Source organism: Gracilinanus agilis, chromosome 1 (assembly GCF_016433145.1).
Source record: "Gracilinanus agilis isolate LMUSP501 chromosome 1, AgileGrace, whole genome shotgun sequence".
NCBI lineage: Eukaryota > Metazoa > Chordata > Mammalia > Didelphimorphia > Didelphidae > Gracilinanus > Gracilinanus agilis.
In genome coordinates, this window is record NC_058130.1 from 59,666,372 (window position 1) to 59,685,659 (window position 19,288).

Below are 19,288 nucleotides of genomic sequence, written 5' to 3' on the forward strand. Positions count from 1 at the left end.
AAGAAAGAAAGAAAGAAAGAAAGAAAGAAAGAAAGAAAGAAAGAAAGAAAGAAAGAAAGAAAGAAAGAAAGAAAGAAAGAAAGAAAGAAAGAAAGAAAGAAAGAAAGAAAGAAAGAAAAGGGAAGGGAAGGGAAGGGAAGGGAAGGAAAAAAGCAAGTCCCCTGCCCTCGAGGAGTTTACAATCTATTTGGGCTTGGTAAAGGTTGCACAGCTAGTAAGTGGCAGAGCTGAACCTAGAAAAACCCTGGGGGTCCCTTGATTCTCAGTGTAGGGGTGGAGAGGGTGGTCTTTGGGGTACCAGAAGTTCTAGGCATCACTCCCCCTTCCTCCCCAGTGACAGAAAGAGATGAGAGAAAGCATCCCGGCCTCCTGGCTGCCCCAGACAAGGGGCTGAGGACTTAGCTGTTTTCTTGTCCAAGAATAGTAATGATTCATCCCAGGGTGGATCCTGGAATAGTCTGAAAGTCTGTTTTTAGTAGATGGCTCAGCTGCCGTCCAGCAAGCACTCAACAATGCAAGTAAGTTCCAAGTATGGGTCAAATAGTTTCCTTTTGACCCCAATCCAGCCACATAATGGAGCCCGAGCTCCCCTAGAGAATAGCAGAGGTAACAATTGGAAAACACACACCCCGACCTCAAGGCAGTCAGTCTATACAATGCTTCCTCTCCCCCTCCCCCGGCCCTCCCCCCTTCCTAAAGTATCCAACAATTGGCCCTGCCTCCCAACAGCTGCAAGGGAAGATTGAGTATAATAAGAGACGTTTGCAAATATGACTCACTCCTTTGATTCTAATAAAGCCAGCCTAATTATATGTGCACGTCTCTCTCTCTCCCGAGTGGTTTGTGGAAAGATCTTGGGATAAAGGGCTCATTAGATAACTCCACATTAGCTGCAGGTATCAAAGTCAGTTCAGTGGAGGGATGGGGGTGCAGGGAGGGGGCCAGCAGAGCAGCCCAGGGCACCAGGAAGGGCACCCTCACTCTTGGCTTCTGCCTGGTTCCCAAAAGGGGCCTTTAGAGAGAAGGAAAAGGGCATCCTAGAAAGAGTCCTGGACTTGGGAGTTAGAAAACCTGGGCTCAAAAGCCAGCTCTGTCCTTTCCTGGCTGCGTGACCTTGACCAAGTTATTTCCCTTCTTTGGACTCAGTTTCCAGCCTCTTCAGACACTTCCTGACTTTCAATGGCTATAAGGATTGTATTAAACGGGCTAAGGGAGACCCGGGCTGTACACAGTAGTTCTGGTTTGGAGCTTTATAATTATAATGTCATCAGGAAAAATGCCACTTTTTAGGACCTGGGCATCAGAATTTGGATGGGTTCAAGGTGTGAACTAGGGAAGAAGACAGTATGCAGAATGCACATGTAGAGTGACCGGGAGAAGAGAGGAAAGAGGAAGAGAATCCAGAACTCAAAATTAAAAAAAAAAAAAAACAACCTAATGTGAAATTTATTTTTACACATAATTGGGGGAAAAAAATTAAATATATTTTTAAGAATAGAGTACCTTGTGCAAACAATGTGGGAGAATATTCCTTGGGGAAGGGCTGATTTCCCTTAAGAGAAGGAGGCACCATATCTGTGGGACTTGCCTCAAAGAGCCCTCCTAAGCACCCCATTCTCAAAAGAGCTCTCCATCAGGCCATCATAATTAGAGCAGCAAAATCCCCGTCAAATCTCATGAAAGGGAAACCAGCTGTACAACTATTTTTAAGTATTAGTGAATAAAATATCACCTTAACTAAGATTTCTATATTTTCCCATGAAGTCATGTTCATACATCAACTTGCCAGTTATAATAATTCTTATTTATGTTTTTTTTAAACCCTTACCTTCCATTTTAGAGTCAATACTATGTATTGGCTCCAAGGCAGAAGAGTGGTAAGGGCTAGGAAATGGGGGTTAAGTGACTTGCCCAGGGTCACACAGCTGGGAAGTGTCTGAGACCAGATTGGAACTCAGGACCTCCTGTCTCTGGGCCTGGCTCTCAATCCACTGAGCCACCCAGCTGCCCCCTAGATGGGGTTTTAGGAGATACGAGCCCTATTCCTGGCAATTACTTTTTTTAGGGCAGAGGGAATATAATTATCATTACCTCCGTTTTCAGATGAGGACATCAAAGCTCAATGCTTGGAAACATTAGATGGTTTGGCCAGCACACAGCTAATAAACAGTAATGCCAGAATTCAAATCCAGATCATCGGACCCAGCAGAAATGCAGCTATTCTAAGGTACCCCTCAATCACTGGTCTGTAACTGGGTTCAGAGCCTTAATGCATTCTTGGCTATACTCATAGTGTCTAATAATTTAACAAACACTTATTAAGTGCCTTCTCTGTGCAAGGTTGTCCCCCCAAACCCCAGGAATAGAATGATCCATGAGGCCACAAAGAATCAGACCTGATTATGGGACTGAGCAACAATCTACTGTTTATGCTGTGTTACCGCTATGTGTTGTGGAGTTGACTTTCTAGCCAGGTCCTGTCTTTGGGATTTACTGGCTGTGGGACCCTGGGCGAGTGCCAGTGCTCTGGACTCGGACAAGGGCTTACAGAGCAGGCGCTGAAGGACCCTGACGGAGGGAGTTTCCTCACCTGGGAATTCCTTAGACCAGTGACATACATCACAGGTTCCATCACTGCCTCTGTCACATCACTGGCATTTCACAACACACTTTCTTTCCAATCACCCTGGGAGGCCTGAGAGGGCAGATATTTTTGTCCCCATATTACAGAGGAAAAAATGGAAGCCTGAGAAGGGAAAGAAACTTGTTCACAGACAGCTAGCGAAAGAGGAAGGAAGCAGGGCCGGGTCCCCTGACCCCCAAGGTCCAAGATTCTTCTCAGAGCTTCCTTCAGAGAGGCACCCTGGCTCAGCTAGATTCGTATTGACTTGGGTTCCCGGGTTGGCTGGGACTGTGGGTGAGTGGAGCTCACACCAAGGCAGGAGGGGCCGGCAGCTCTGATCCTGTAATAGCAGGAGGCTCCTGGATGTAAACACCCAACAGGAAAGTTGAGCAACTAACCCAGAGTGTCCCTTTTCAGTGACTGGATCATGTGAGAAAGAGGAGCCTCCTTCCTTGCTGATGACAGAGCTGTGTGCAGTGCTGGCCACCCAGGGAGACCAAGAAGGGAACAGCAGGACAATCTCCCATGGAGGCCAGAAGCAGGCTCCTAAACCTTAGCCTGTCTGTCTTTAAAGGCAGGCTGCTCCCATCAGAGGATGAAGGAGAGCTCCAAAGAGCAAGGAACAGGCATCTTTGGATGTGGACAGACAAGCCCGCTGCCAGCCCCAAAGCGCTCAGTCCCAAAGCTGCTAGGTAGGGGGGCTTAGCCCTAACTCAGGGTCCTGCTGCAGGAGGGCGCCCAGGGAGCTAGCTTTCCTGCCTAAGCAGGTGTCTATCAGATGAGACACCAAATCCAGGCCATCTGATCCCCTCAGTTGGCTGCTCAGTCCCCGAGGCTTAATTGTTGTTGGCGGTTCAGTTAAAGGCTCTGATGCCATCAACAGGAAACTTCAGAGGGGCCCGTGTCCCCGAGCGTGCTCCGCCGCAGGCACCTGGCGAGTCTCCTGAAGATGGACAGGACTCCAATACGCAGAGACGGCCGGTTACAGCCTGCACCTTTTGTTAACTTTGGCGAGCACCTCTGCAACTTCCGACCCTCTCTAAGTTCAGCGCCCCAAGAAAGAGGATACAAGGGCAAAAGTGAAGAAAGCCCATTGTGACCAGGGAGGTCGCCCAAGCACCAAATGAGACCAGCTGGAAGCGGCCCAGCCACTGAGACAACGTCCACCAATCTGTACGTGCATTCTTACAAAAGCCAGCACGCCTTTTTCTGGTCTCTCGGTAATTCCTATTTTTCAACTCTACATACATGCTATTGTTGTTTTTAAAATATGGAGCCACTTAATTACATTATTGAATCCACGGAAACTTTTGGTCATTTTTTTCTAAATTAAAAGACACTATAATAACAGAAACAGTTATCAGTTGAATTCCAAGAATTTTCTTTGGATAATATCTTAAAAAAAAAAGTTGGGAAATGAAGATATAGAATAAAAAATAATATCTGAGGTCAAAGGGCCTGGATTCAGTTTCTGACTCTACCTTTCTAGCTAGGTGACTCTGATTAAGTAGTTTGCCCTCCAGGGCAGTTTCCTATTCTGTAATCTGAAGGATTCTGCTGGATGAGTCCTCCTAGGTGGGTACCCCTATCACCTAGCAGAGATAAGGCAAAGCCTGTCAATGGTCAAAGCAAAGCGTAATGCTTACATCTTTTCCCTCATTCTTTATCATTGACAACATATAAGCAGAGGCTTGAGGTCCCCCCTCCCTCCCATCAGGGATGCTATAATGGTCAATTCTAGCTGTGAAAGGGAGGCTGGACTGGATGACCTCTGAGGCTTTCTAAAGTCCACCCCCCCCCCCACCATGGAAATATGTTTTGCAGGATTATATATGTATAACCCAGATAGAATCCCCTGCCATCCCTGGGAGGGAGGGAGATAAGTTTGACCATACAGCTTAGGAAAACGTGTAGAAATTTGTTATTACATGTAACTGGTAAATGAATAAAATAAAAATATAAAGTCATCCACCACCCCCACCCCATCCTCCCACCACACACACACACACACACACACACACACACACACACACACACACACACACACACACAATTCTCAGACACTGGCAGTCCTTGGGCTGAGTCAACTGGAAAGCTAAGTATTTCCTCAAGGGCTGAGTTTGCCAAATCATACCCATCCATTTTATCTTATATTTTTTTATCTAGCCGTGATTGAGAAGTCTCATTCAGGCCAGAAGTCCGACATGAAGGCTACTTCACTGTCTCCTCCAAGAGCCCAGTGGGCTAAAAAGTGGAGGGAGCAGGACAATTCTATCATTCATTTTCCCTAATCCATTTATTTGAGGCTGCATTTGGCAAGGAAACAACATGAAGAGAGTGGGAAGAAGAGATCATCTTATTTCTGCTGTGTACATAAATATAAGTCTTGTAAGACAATTATTGATCCCCACAAAGAAACGACAATGTTAAAAGGACTTAGGTTATAGCTATGGCCCCGTGGTGGACTACACTTAGGATCCTCCCACTGTGAGCCTGAGGCAAGGCTGTTATGATTGTGGGGTGTTCGGTAAGAGAAACTGGGCCAGGAGCAGGTGACAAGACTTGGCTATGACCTTGGGGGCCCTCTCCAGTGACTTTCACCAACTCTCCTTGGATGAAACACATCTCAGAGTGTGGGAAAGCTGACCCATAGCTCATGCCAGAGAGGTTCAAGGGATAAAGATCTCAGGCTTAGATTTATGGCACACATTATTAGCTTGCTCTGTTGTTTGGGTCCGCCTTTTAACATTGAAGAGGAATAAAGGGAGTTTCCAATAAATTATCTCAGCTGCTCTCCTGCAGGGCTTGAGAGAGTCTGAAGTGGTCCCAGTGACCACAAAGGGAGGGCTTGTTTTCCAGTGTCTGCTAGTAGTAGACAGTGGATGGGTCAGAATGAGGGTGGAAGTGAATCCCAAGAATCAGGAATGGGCTTCTCTTATGTCTGGAAATCCCAGGGGATGGGTGGAGTGGGAAGCAGTGTCCCTGCACACCCTTCCCTTTCTAGCCTTCTGATTCTCCAAACTGACCCTCCTCAGGGAAAGGGCACATTGGTGGACAATACCATCGTCCATGTCTCAGGGCTCGAGTCACTGTCTCCCATGAGAGATCTTCTAAATCCCTCACAAAAGCAATAGGAGGAAGGAATGTGTGACTTGACTCGTTGACTTCTGTAACGACATACTGAAAAATCAAGTGTGGAATGCCATGCCTTTAACACCCTAACCTCCAACTGGGCTCAACTTGCTGCTCTTCCTTGAAATGCCCTTGGCTATTCCTCTCCACCTGCTCTCATGTAGAGTCAAAAGCAACTGGGTTCAAATCATGAATCTACTGCCGCTTGCCTCTGGCAAGTCACTTATCCCTTTTCTTGCCCTTGTTTACCTCATCTGTAAACATAAAGGCTTTGGACTAGGTGGACTCAAAAACTGTGATGAAACGGTCTCATGAAACCTAATCACTCGTCAAGTCCCTCCAGATCTATGGAGCCATCCCAGGTCCTTCCACCCCAGGCTAGCTCTCCCTTTTCTAAATCCTTAACTATTGCTCTATTTCTCTCTTCTGAACATATAATCTTTAGTGGCTAGAACACAGAATCTTGCAAGTAATCAGGTATCAGTCTATAATCATCTGTTTCACATACATGGATCTAATTGCTCCAATAAGGTTTTAAATTTCCTGAGAGAAGGGAGAGAAAGTGTGGTTGGGGTTGGGGAGAGGGTAATGAGGAGAGTGCTGGAGTCAAAGTCCTGATCTGAACACAATTTTCTGGTTATTTCTTAGATTTTGATCAAATCACTTATTCCTTCTGGATCTCAGTTCCCTCTTTCAGAACATGTCAGGGGTGGGGGAGGTGATACCGTCATCCCTAAGCTCCCTCCCTTCTCTAAATCCCTCCTTTCTTGCCCCTCCCAATAGCAAACACAGAGCTGGGCAAAGAATAAGCAGTGAACAAAATACTTGAATTGGCTCACGAGAAGCTCTTGAGCCAACCATCAGCCCATTCTGCAGCATACTCATCTTGGAACTGACTGGCTGGGCACAGTCCTAGATCAGACTTTTCCAAATGCAACGTTTGCAGTCTTTCTCCTGCATGGACACCATTCTTTGTCCAGTCCTCGGCTTATATTTATATATACAATTCAGAGGCACACTCGAGCTGTCTCAAGTAGTTGCCCTGGAATTCAAGTGGGGATTAAGTGACCCAACTGAGTGGGAATAGAGCGCTGGGGTTATTGTTAATTGGTCAGATGAACACAGCATGTTAGAGGAGGAGGAGGGAGGTAGTGTCTGAAACTAATTTGTCTATGTGGATCCCATAAGAGGTTTGGAGCATGTTCCCCAAGACAATCAAGTTTCTAATGCCTCCCTGGACAAGAGCACGAGAACAAGGACCTTCAGTGGCCATCCTGGAAGGCAAGGACAAAGAGTGAGTGAGTTGAGTTTATCTGTGACTAGAGAAAAGAGAGAGGTAAAGTCACATCCTCCCTCATTCCTACCAAGCTAGAGCAGAGTTGGAGCCAAGTGGCCCAAAGAATCTTAACTGGGTCAATGGCTTTACTCATTCTTGAGGGGAAACCACGGGGGTTCAGAAAAGGATCACGTGGCTACAAACTAAGATCCTCCAAAGGAAAGCAAGAAATGAGGAGAAAGTTAAGGACCTGGTTTAAGCCACTAAACAGGCAATTGGGTTTGAAGTAATGAGTTGACCATAGCTTAAAACAGATGACCTCTCCCCGGCCCCCAACTATAAGACTCTAAGGAGGTGTATGTGGGGAGGGTGAAGCCAAATTCTTTCAAGAATTCAACAAAAGGTAGAAGAAAACTGCCCTTGGCCGCTTGCCACTGTTGGGCAGGCACCATGCTGGCTTCCAGGGTGTGGTTCCCATCTCAGGTTATTGAGGCATTTGCCAGATCCAAGCTAATGTGTTTATAAGAAAGGGAAGGGGTGAGGCTACCCAACCCCATTCAAGTGAGAAGAATTGACTGTCAACATTTCTATGACAAATCTCTATTCCCTAGGCACTAAAAAATCTGGCCCAAGGATTATATATATGCAATATATATGTACATATATATGATATATATGAAAAATGTATATACACACATATGCATATATAAGTACATGTGTACACACACATGAAATACTTTCTTGAAAGTTCCAAAAAAGAAATAAAAACCAACCATGATTTTTTATAGGTTATAGCTTGACTTGGGATGTAAACACTTGCTTTTTACTTAGTACACTGCGGGGTTCCTGACTCTCTCTCCCTGATGTTACCCCTCAGGAAGAACATTGCTGACAATGAAACCTCTCAAACAAAATGGACCAATTCTAAAGCGAGTAATTCATTCCACTCAGTTCATCTGCAATGATCCCCACATTAATCCCAAAAGGCTTTAGTGCTCCTGACCTCCTGGGCATCCAGAGATGTGGCTATGCTTCCATGAGGGGAAAAGCAATGCCCAACAAGGAACCTATTAAGGGCTTCTGGGGCTCTCCCTGGTTCCAGAAGGCACATGAACATCCATACAGTTATTCAGTAAAAGACAGTGCTCCTCACCTGGGAAGGAAGGGCCTCGGAGAACAGTCCCCCTCTAAAAACCAGATAATTGCATCTGCTTTTCGGCATCCTTTGTAGTGGACTTATGGCAGGCACCTGATGCAGGCCCCAGTGGGTTGGATTCATAGCTACCAACTCACCCACACTGCTAGGGAAGGAAGGCACGTGCCCATCAGGACAACAGCACAGGGGAGGAACGAGGAAAATGCCTATTCCTGAAGCTCTGAGTGGGGAGCTTGGGTGATAAGGGAGGACTGGAATTTTCTCTTGCTCCTATAAAGTCCACGTCTTGGATGTTCAGGGGGATTTGCTTTTTCCATAGGCCTAGGGCCAGGGTGGACCAATGGGTAAAGTAGGGGGAGGAGGGGAGGGCCAAAGGTGCTGCTGACGCCATTGGACTTCATCCCGTTTCTGCTAGGTCTTCCTGGGAATGAACATTTGTGCTTCTGGAAAGCCCTTGTCTTTATGAAACAGGTGGAAGGCACCAATTTCACACACCTCATTAAAAAAAGAAGAAGAAGAAACAAATTAAACAGTGTGTCACAGACAGGCTTTTGGACCAGATTTCTGAGTGAGAACTAAATTGATTTTAAGTTTTGGGGGTTTTGTTTTTCTGGTGTGTTGTTTTTTGTTTTTGTTTTTTGAACACACACACAAGAAAAAAAACAAAACAGAAAACAAAGGTGTGCTATAGAGTTAATGAGCAAGCTGGGGCCTCTCCTAGAAAATCCAGAGGTGCTCATCTCCCCTGCTAAGACTCTGTGAAGGCAGCAGATTTGGGCTGAATTGCTGGGCCTCACCTTAGTGTACCCTGTAAAAAAGCAGATACCTGAGAAAACTGTTTTTTTGGCTAGACAATATCACAATCGATTCATTCCCTGACTCTCGACAACAAAACCATCAAGCTACAAAGTGAGCATAGGGTACCCTAAGCAGGATCGGCACAGCAATGGTCTGCTCTTAAGCGGGACCCAACGAGAAACAGAGACATGTTTTAACGGCTCCTGATCATTCAGAAATGACAAAAAACATCTGGCTAGAGAGGCCTTGACCAAACACTCTCTTTTTACAACCCTGTGAGATAGGTAGTAGTGTACCTATTACCATCCTCATTTTACAGATGAGGAAACTGAGGCTGAGAGAGAGTAAGTGTTGTGGATAATGACAGCAGCACTATTAAGCAGTGTTAAGAGTGGGACCCTGACGGAGGGCATCTAGCTTGAAGAGCAATATTTTGCCCACCACAGGTCCCCCCTTCTCCAGGCCCTCTTTAAAGCAGGAGCTTCTCTCGAAAGAGACCACAGCCTTCTTTTTCCAGCCCCACCTGCCTTGCTTTGCCTCTCAATTTTTAAGACCAAAATGATTCTTACTCCCAAAATTCGGTGACGGGCGAGGTGACGTTGGTGGCATTGAAATTCGCCATGACTGTCTTGTTATTCCGCAGGTTGTCTTCCAAGCAATTTGGAGTGTTCCATGACTCATGACAGAGGGACCAAGGGAGCTCACTCTGAAATGAGTGAAACAGGTAGTAGGTTGCCCATGCCAGAATGACGATGTAATAGATGTTCAGGAGGGTCACAATCACGATGGAGGCATAACCAATTCCTAAGCAAGAGGGAGAAAACAAGGAAAGCGATCAACTGTTATGGCTCCCAATCACTTCCAAGACTAGCTAGGGAATCTTCCATTTGGCTTTTACAGCCTTTCGTTATGTTGGTCCCTTCCTATCTTCCCAAGTCTTCTCCTGACCCTGTGCAGTCCACCTCAAACTTGCCAGTCAATGTACCAAATGGGTTGGACTAAATGACCTTTGAAATCCCTTCCAGCTCTAAACTCTAGGATCCCAATAGCAAACTACACGTTTAGCCTTTCTGAAAGAGAGAGACCTGTGCTCTGACTTAAACCCTATTTGCTACAGGGAAAAGAATACTATGAACTCACCAGTAAAAAGGGGGTTGAAATCCCTTCTTCTTCAACTACTGCCTACATGACCATAGATAAGTCATTTACCTTCCCTGGTCCTCACTCTCCTCATCTGTAGCAGAAATGGATCATCCAAAATGGCCTGGGAAATCCCTTCCAGCCCTCAGCATATTAAATATGTGCTCATTGAACAGGAGAAATTGGTCCTGATGACAGTTACCTCTTTGATATGGTTTAAGAGCCCTCCTATCCCAAAATATCTCCTTCACTAACCTACTAATGAACCTTTAAAAGAAAAAAATCTTGCTCTGAGAGTCACTTCTCAGAAATCTTCTGGGGAAATGGGCATTTAGGGGATTTGCCAACACTTATTGTTGCCTAGAAGAGAGCCCTTGGCTGGGGGAAAGAGAGGGTTGAGGAAGTCAGGGAGAGGGGAGGTGGGATGAAAATAATCATTTACTTTCACACATAACTTTCTTTTAAAGTGTTTTCCTATCAAAAGTCCTGAGATAAGACTGTAATATTAGGCCCATTTTATGGATATGGAAAGCAAGGCTCAGAAAGGGGAAATAGATTCAAAGATTTAGATTTCCTAGGTAAGCAAGATTAACACAAAACAAGGTTTAGTTAAATAGCCCAAGGTCATGAGGGTAATAAATGGAGAGACGGGATTTGAATCCAAGGCCTATAGCCCCACAATCAAGTACCCTTTCTGTATACCATGGCTTGCCCAGAATCACACAGCTTTTTCATGTCAGAGCTGGGATACAAATCCAATTGCTCTCATTCTCATATCTAGAGATATTTTATTTTATCACACCATGTTGCTTCTCAAGTGGGGCCTGGAATTTGGCACCCTAAGGGTTTAGAGGTCCACTTGAAAACAAGGGAATTTTTTTAAAGGGATCTCAGAAAAAGTGGGTCTACCACACACTTATGTGATTCGTATTCTGAATCAATGTTTGACTTCCCAAGAGATACTCAACAAGACCAAAAATGTCCCATTTTTTCCCCTTTAATCCCGGGTCAGGGGCAGATAGGGTTCTGTTCTTCATGACTTAAAACAGTAAAAAGGGAGAGGACAGAATGGAGCCCTCGCCAGCTTGATTCAGTAAAAGAGCACTCTGTATCTAACACAGAAATGGAGGCTCCCAAGCACTAATTCTGTAGAAGCCTTTGTAAGGAGAGGATTTCAAATGGCCGATCCATCTTCAGGTTATGGCTAAACTAGGGCAGGCATTCACTTAAGAGCACATGGCATACAGGGTTTGGCCTGGTTACCCGAGGCTCAGAATATAATGGTTCCATCATATAAGCAGAATCCCCAAATCATGGAACTTGGGAATCAGGGAACCTACTGAATTCCCAAACCAGAGATTGAGAATCACAAATTGGAGAATTTAGGATGGTCAACCCTTAAAAGTTGGAAGGAAACTTAGAGTCCACATAAGACAACTTTCCATCAAGAGCAAGAATGGCCTCCATGGCAATGGGAGATGCGGGTAGGGGCAGGGGAAGAGTCAACAAGCATCTATTTATTTGACCACTTCCAGTAAAAAACAATTTTTCAAAGTAAGATCAAGACTTAAACGGACAAGTTTCCCTGCTCTCTGCTTTTGCCATGAGGTCTTTCTCCTTCCTCTGTCCTCATTCCTGGTGTTAACACATTCTTAAATTGTGAACACACAATTTAATTCAATAACACAATCAATCCAATTGATGGGGCAGCTAAATGGCTTAGTGAATTGAGAGCCAGATCTGGAGTCAGAAGGAACTGGGTTCAAATCTGTCTTCAGACCCTTCCTAGTTCTGTGATCCTGGGCAAGTCCCTTAACCCACATTGCCTAACCCTTACTGTTCTTCTGCCATAGAACCAATAAGAGTATTGATTCTAAAATGGATACTACAATGGAAGGCAAGGGTTTAAAAAAAAAAAAAAAAGACCGAATTCATGGAAAGAGCATATGCTATGATATAAGGAACCTGGGTTCAAAAATCCAGAGTTTAGCCATATAATCTATATGACCCTAAGTTCTCTAGGATATACTGTTTCCTCATCTGGAAAATGAAGGGTTTGGACTAGATGGTTTCCAATGTCTATGCAAACTTTCCATCTATGCTTCTAAGTAGATAACCTCTAAATACCTTAATTGTTCCAAATGTCAGAACTCATGAGAAAGAACACAAATATCTTAACCCATCTTCTGGGACAGGTAAAACAAATTCATATAACTGTGATGAGGAAGGTAAGAAACAACAGTAGGGATACTCTCACCCAAAGCTTTATATCTACTTGCAGGCTTAGATTATAAGCTGCTGCTTCTTTATTTTTTTTAAACCCTTATTTCTATTTTAAAGTCAATTCTATGTATTGGTTCCAAGGCAAAAGAGCAGCAAGGGCTAGGCAATGGTGGTCAAGTGACTTGCTTAGGGTCACACAGTTAGGAAGTAGGAAGTATCTGAGGTTAGATTTGAACCTAGGACCTCCCATCTCTAGACCTCGCTCTCAATCCTCTGAGCCACCCATGCTCCTAGAATATAAATTTCTTGACAGAAGTGATGGTTTTATTTTGTTCTTTGTAATCCTAGTGCCTGGCCTTGGAGTTTAGTGGAGAGAATGCTAGCCTTGAAGTTGAGAAGAGGAGGGTTCAAAGCCTATAGACAATTACTTGCTAGGCACATAATATATTTCCTTCGAGCCTCAGGTTCCCTCATCTATAAACTAGGTAAAAAATAGCTCCAATTTCATGGAGCTGGTGTGAGGATCAAATTGGTCAATGTATATAAAACTCCTTAGAAACCTAAAGCCATCCAGAAACAGAAGCTATAATTAGTAGGATTAACTCTCTTCTCCTGGAATTGCAAGTGGGAACCTGTTCCTAAGTATTGCTCTTAATCTGAGGCATCAGGGATTTAGATGCTGCTGGTTAAACATATTAAGGCAACCAAACCTCCTCTAGTCTTTGAAATGCACGTTTCAGTTGAACTCAAGAACAAAAATGCCTGGTAGAGCAGGGCTAGAATCTCATGGTCAGGAGGACGGTTGGGGGGTTCAGGAGGGTTTTCTCTGCTTGACCAAGTGCTGCTGGACCAGTCAATGAAAAGGATGATAAATCAAGGGCAGGGAATGGTGGCATGAAGTCTGGGCTGGGCTTCAAAAACACCCCTGAGGTCCCTATATGGTCGTCTGACAACTGACTGACTGTATAACTGTGAGTGAGACAAATCCCCTCTCTAAGACTCAGTTTCCTGCTCTGTAAAATGAGAGAGTTGATCCCCCCTGGTTCCTCCCATTTTCAAGAGCCTCCCCCAAACATTCCAAGTGAGAAGAGGTCAGCAAAATGCCTATGTGCACAGTCAATTATTTGGGAGCTCTGTGGGACCATGGGAGGGCTACTTCCCAAATCAATAGCTGTGTCTATGAATACACACACAACAATTCCTAATTGCCAGCTGGAATACATGGGGAGAACATGGTATTGAGGAGAATATGCAAAGTATTGGAGGCGGGGAGAGGAAGAACTCTCCCCAATCCTCCCTCTGGCTTACTAGAGCTGGGAGACCCTAGGCAAATCACAATTTTCCTAACTTGATTTCCTCATCTTTAGCATTGAAGAACAAATGATAATATAAAGCCTCTTCCAAACTTTACACGAGTTGTTATTTTCCAAGACAAGGTATTGTTGGCTTAGGTAATGGATCTGAAGGCCTATCTTAGAGGGCAGCTAGATGGCTTAGGGGATTGAGAGCCAGGCCTAGAGACTGGGAGGTCCTGGGTTCAAATCTCTGACACATCCTAGCTGTGGGACCCTGGCCAAGTCACTTAACCCCTATTACCTAGCCTATACCAATCTTCTGCCTTGAAATCAAAATGTAGTATTGATTCTGAGACAGAAGGTGTTTGGTGTTTTGGAGGTTTTTTTTAAGTCCTGTATGAATAAATTCCTGACTGTGGTGAGATAACCATTACAAGCTATCAAAAGAACTAAGAAATGGGAGAGAATCAAATTGGGGAAGCCCAGGATTTTCCCAGTGTCTCACATATTTCTCTCTTTCGAATATTGAAACAGTTGTCCAATAAGTAATGCTGAGCGAGGCTCTTCAGTTTCCCTACCTACAAAATAAGGGACGTGGACGAAATGAATTCTTAAATTCCTTTCTAGGTGAAGATCCTAGAATTCAGAATAAGAAGAGAACTTGAAGAGATGGAGTAGTTCAGGCCCTTCATTTGAGGAAAAAGAAAGTGATAGATATCACAGAGGAAAGTGATAGTTAAGATCACACAGTGGCCAGGTTTGGATAAACACAGGGCATTTGTCCCCAAATCCAGACCTCTTGTCACTATGCCAATTTTACTTTCCTACTAGGAATTCCCTTGATTTTGTAACTCTGAAATTCACTCTCTATAAAATATATTCATATAATAAATTCACTATATAAAATGTGTAATTTTATATAGAATATATTTGTGTGTATATATAGTAGTAGTAGGTCATATGTAATATAGTGTAGTATAATAGTAGCAGGTCATTAAAAAAGAACATATCTAAATGTTATTTATTGAACTTGGCCAAATAATCCTGTATTTTTATTTACTCTGTTGTTCCTAAAGCTAATGACAGATCTTTTTTTTTTTTTTAAACACTTACCTTCTATCTTAGAATTAATCGTATGGATTGGCTCTAAGGCAGAAAAGTGGTAAGAGCTAAGCAATGGGGGTTAAGTGACTTTTCCAGAGTCACCCAGCTAGGAAGTAGCTGAGGCCAGGTTTGAACCCACAACCTACTATCTCTGGGCCTGACTTTCAATCCACTGAGCCACCTAGCTGCTCCCAACAATAGATCTTTTAAATTGTTTTTTAAATATCAATTTGCTGTGCTAAAAGATTAGATGAGCCAACAGCTGTTAGTTTGCTTTTTATTTATGTCAATAAAAATGTAAACCATGAATTAGTTGATTTTTCGATAGACTTTAGCCCAAGGCAGTGTAATGTTCAGGTAAGAGACCTGGCCTGGGTGTCAGGAAATCTAGGACATTAATTCTGATTGACAAAAACTCATTGCGTGACCTGGAGCAAATACTTTTTCCTCCTCTGGCCCTGTGTGCTTTCCTTTGTCTAATTATATGGAGGTTTGTAAAGCTGACCTCTAAGGTTCCTTTCCCATATGACATCCTTCAAAGGGATGAATGTTTACATTTGAACGCATCCCCTCCTATTAAATGATATTAATAAATTATAAATGTATAATGACCAGAAGGTAAAGGAACTAAGGCCATATCACAAAGCCCTTTACAAAATGAAAAATGGGATTTAAACATTGAAATGAATGACCTTCTCTTCCCTCGGTCAACAGCTATGTTTCCAGCCACATGACTATCCAACACACCAAACGAAAAGAACTTGCCAAGCAATGCTTACCCCTCTGTCCCTTTGCTCATGTTGTTTCCTCTTTATCTACTGAGATTCCACCAATTCTTAAAGGCTCAACTCAAATCTCACCTCCTCCAAAAAGTCTTCCTTAGCTACCCTTTATAGGATTTTCATATAGAAGAGACTCTAGGAGAGAATGTACCTCAATCTCTCCCCTAGCTTTTATTTCCAAGATAGGGAAATTGAATATCAGGAGAAGTTGTGTGATTTTCCCCCCAAATCATCCAGCTGGTCAGGTGTGGGAGCTGAGAGGTGACCCTAGGTCTTCTGATTGTAAAATGAGTGTCTTTCCTTACCCATAAAACCATACTGCCTGTGTCTGTATGTGCCCCACTCCTTGGACTCGTCCTTGAGGGACAAGGACTAGATTCCTATTCATCCTTTGATGATGGACCCACATTCGTCCAATGAGTGGATTGACAACACTAGTGACCACCCAAATGAGGCTGTCTCTTAAGAGTTTTCAATCCTTGGGAATTTTAGTCATAACAAAAGCCAGGACCAAGAGAAAAGATGAGGATTACCTTGTTCTGTTCCATTTATGGAATGTACTTTATGGGGCAACTTCAGCCTGAGGCCATTGAAAGAAAAGTACCTGGTGGCCCACCACCCAGGAGGGAGAGAGTCACCATCCACTCTGTCCTTCCTAACCCCTGCCTCTCGGCATGGGATGCACTAGTGCCAAGCACCCCCATTTCCCCCCTTCTTGGTCCTCCAACTCCCTGTCACTGAACAAGCTTGCAATTTCTCTCTAAAATGACTTCATTGTTTACAGTGGTTTTGTTAACTGTGGATTATTGTCTTCAGAAACCCAGTTTATGGCCATATCAGCCATTTAGACAGCCATAAAGCCAGCCTCATCTTCCATGTGGGTGGTTTTCTCTGGCACCACATTATACAAGGTAATTAAATCAAACGTTTTCAACCAGCTGAACTGCAGAACCAGATTTAGAGTGGGAAGGAAACATAGAAGATCATAGGATCATTGGTTTAGAACCAGAAAGGACCTAAAGAGTTTACTGTTTCAAACCCCCATTTTACAGAGAGGAAAACTGAGCCCCAGAGAGGACAGTTGACTTGCCCAGCAAACAAAAAGCAAGTAGCAAGAAGAGATGGACGTGAGGTCTTCACGTATCCAGGTTTCCTTCAAATCCAGGTCTCCTTCAACTGTACTCATCCTAACTCTCTATCAGTGGGTTACTAGAGAAGACAGACGCTGCTTTTCTTATGACCTTCCAAAGAAGGGTCTATCTATTCTCTGTAGCCTTTTCCCCCCGCAATAGATTTCTGCACAACTTAACTGTCCAAGGAACTGATTTCACTCAGATGTTAAGGACCAAAAATATGACTCCTTTTTCTTAGGAGTTAGAAGAGGGGAAAAAAGGGTTAGGTGAATGGGGATCAGTGACAAAGCCAACATAACAAGCTTCTCCCTGGGTCTGAGAAGCACCTTCCTGCCTACCTAAGCAGAAAAAACACAATCTCATAACTAACAGACTCACTTAAAGTAGACATTCAGCAGAGCAGAGGTTCTTCACCTTTTTCCATGTCATTCATGGAGCTCTGTGCAGTGTGGTAAAGCTGATGGACCCTTCTCTGAATTGGTGTTTTTAAATGCATAAAATAAAATACTTTGTATTGCAATAGAAACCAGTTCTATTGGGGAAATATGTTAGCAAAATCTATTTCCCCCCCAAAATTCAGGGGTCTCAGATTAAGAGTCTCTGCTGTAGAGAGCTACTCATCCTCAAATTCTTATAACCTCTTTGGCCTCCAGTTTAAAACAATCCCACAGTGACAACAGCCAATATTTATATAGTACTTCAAAGTTAGCAATATCTCCTTTGAACCCTGACAATAACTCTGGGGGTTAAATGCTGACGGTTTTATCATTCTCATTTTAGCAGTCAGAAAACAGAGACTCTGAGAGAGGATGCCTTGCTTGTGGTCACATGCAGCTACGGGTGCCTACGTAGTAAGTGTTCAGTGCTGGATTTGAGGGGACTGGGCACATAGCACCAGAGCTTTAGGGCTAGAAGATCCTTTGATATATTCAAATGTTAAAACTGATGTCCAAAGGGAGTAAGTGTTTGAGGTAGGATTCAAACTCAGAAAGTCCAAGGCTCAGTCTACTCATTCCTGGTTTACCCTCTCCATGGCCTCTGAAATCCTCCCCAATTTGAAAATAATAACCCTATCATCCAAGGCTCAGAGAGGCATAATGATTGACCTCCCACAGCCCATGGGAGGCCAATCATTATGCCTCTCTGAGCCTTGGATCAGTGCCATTCTAAATCACAGGTCCAATAAGATATGTGGCTTGATGGAAAGAGAAGGAAAGTAAGAATTGGGAAACTGAAGGTCTCAGTCCTAGTCGTGTAGTTTACTGGCTGATTAACTGAGCTAATCTCTTCCTCTTTGGAGACTTGGGTCCTTAATCTGTAAAATGGATGAGTTGAGTGAGATGGCCTCTAAAATTCCTACTCATCCTTATTCTAATGCTTTTCTAAGGCCTTTCCATACAATCCATGGGGGAACAATGACTTTCCTGGGATATTCAATGATATACTTCAGACTCTGCTATAGCCAAAATACTCACCACTAAAAAAAGGGCAGATCTTGTTCCAGCAAGTAATTCCACCTTCGGAGGTGTATTGGCCTAGAGCAACCTCCAGGAAAAACACGGGCAAGCCACCCCCAAACAAGAAAATGAAGTAAGGTATAAGAAATGCACCTGTGGACAAAAAAGAAAGAGAGGGGGAGTCGCCATCATTGGGTCACAGGGATTTTAAAGCACACCCAGGGTTCCCGACTGAGCAGAGATCATCTCATCAGGGAATGGGGTCAGAAAACTTGTGTTTATGAAGGGCCATGAAGGCTAGTGAGTAGTCAGAGTGGCTAGGCATCTACACTGGGGACTGAAGGACTAGGTCAGGCTCTCTCCTTGAGGCAATCCTCTGGAAAGGTCAAAGATGTCCCCAAGAAATAAAAGCTTATTTCTCACTAAAGAATAGCCACTGCTTTCCTAAGGGCACAGTCTAGCTTGTATATCCATATCATCTGGAGATCTATAAAACACTTGCCTCACATCAGTCAAGAGGAGGTTGAGATAATAAATGTAAAGTGTTTAGCACAGTGCCTGGCAATAGTAAGCACTATGGAAATGTTTTTATTATATTACTATTATCATCATTTCCCCAATAAGGAAAGGGATGATGCCAACTCCAAACATCACTGAACAAATAATGAAACGAGCTGTTAGGGGTGTCCTGTGGGAACTAACTTCAAGGAGAAGGGGTCTTTGGTTGTAAGGTGTGATTCGAAGGCTGCCCAGAAGATGCCCATTGCCCCCAAAGCCTCTTCCTAGCACGTCTGTCCCCAAATCTAAAATGGCACTAGTAGAGGGGCATTCCTTTAAGTTAACAAGCACCTCTTGTACAATACGGGCAATTCTGGGAGGACTAACACATTCAGCTGGCTGTTAATCATTTGCATTTTGTTTGAAATGAATTCATCCTATCCTTTCCTCCTAAACATGAGCTTACATCTATACTGTGGATACACATTATGAGGAAGAATGAATTGAAATCTGGAACACTATAGAAATAACATGATACGATCATTGAACTTTCAGATAACACAAAGGTGGGAGAGACACACAATGCATTAGGCAACAGGAACCCAAAATCTCTTGACAGATTAGGACACTGGGCCAAATCAAATGAAATTTAATATCGACAAATATCAAGT

At 43.7% G+C, this 19,288-nt stretch overlaps 1 protein-coding gene across 1 annotated transcript in view; it reads right to left on the reverse strand.

The window, feature by feature from the left end:
* SLC6A6 (solute carrier family 6 member 6) overlaps nucleotides 1-19,288 on the reverse strand; it is a 155,132-nt gene that overhangs the window by 54,363 nt on the left and 81,481 nt on the right. The window contains exons 4-5 of the mRNA XM_044667842.1: nucleotides 18,138-18,272; nucleotides 9,555-9,789 (exon numbers count right to left, since the gene is read on the reverse strand). Coding sequence (XP_044523777.1) covers nucleotides 9,555-9,789; nucleotides 18,138-18,272 — 370 coding nt within the window. The remainder of the gene's footprint in view (nucleotides 1-9,554; nucleotides 9,790-18,137; nucleotides 18,273-19,288) is intronic.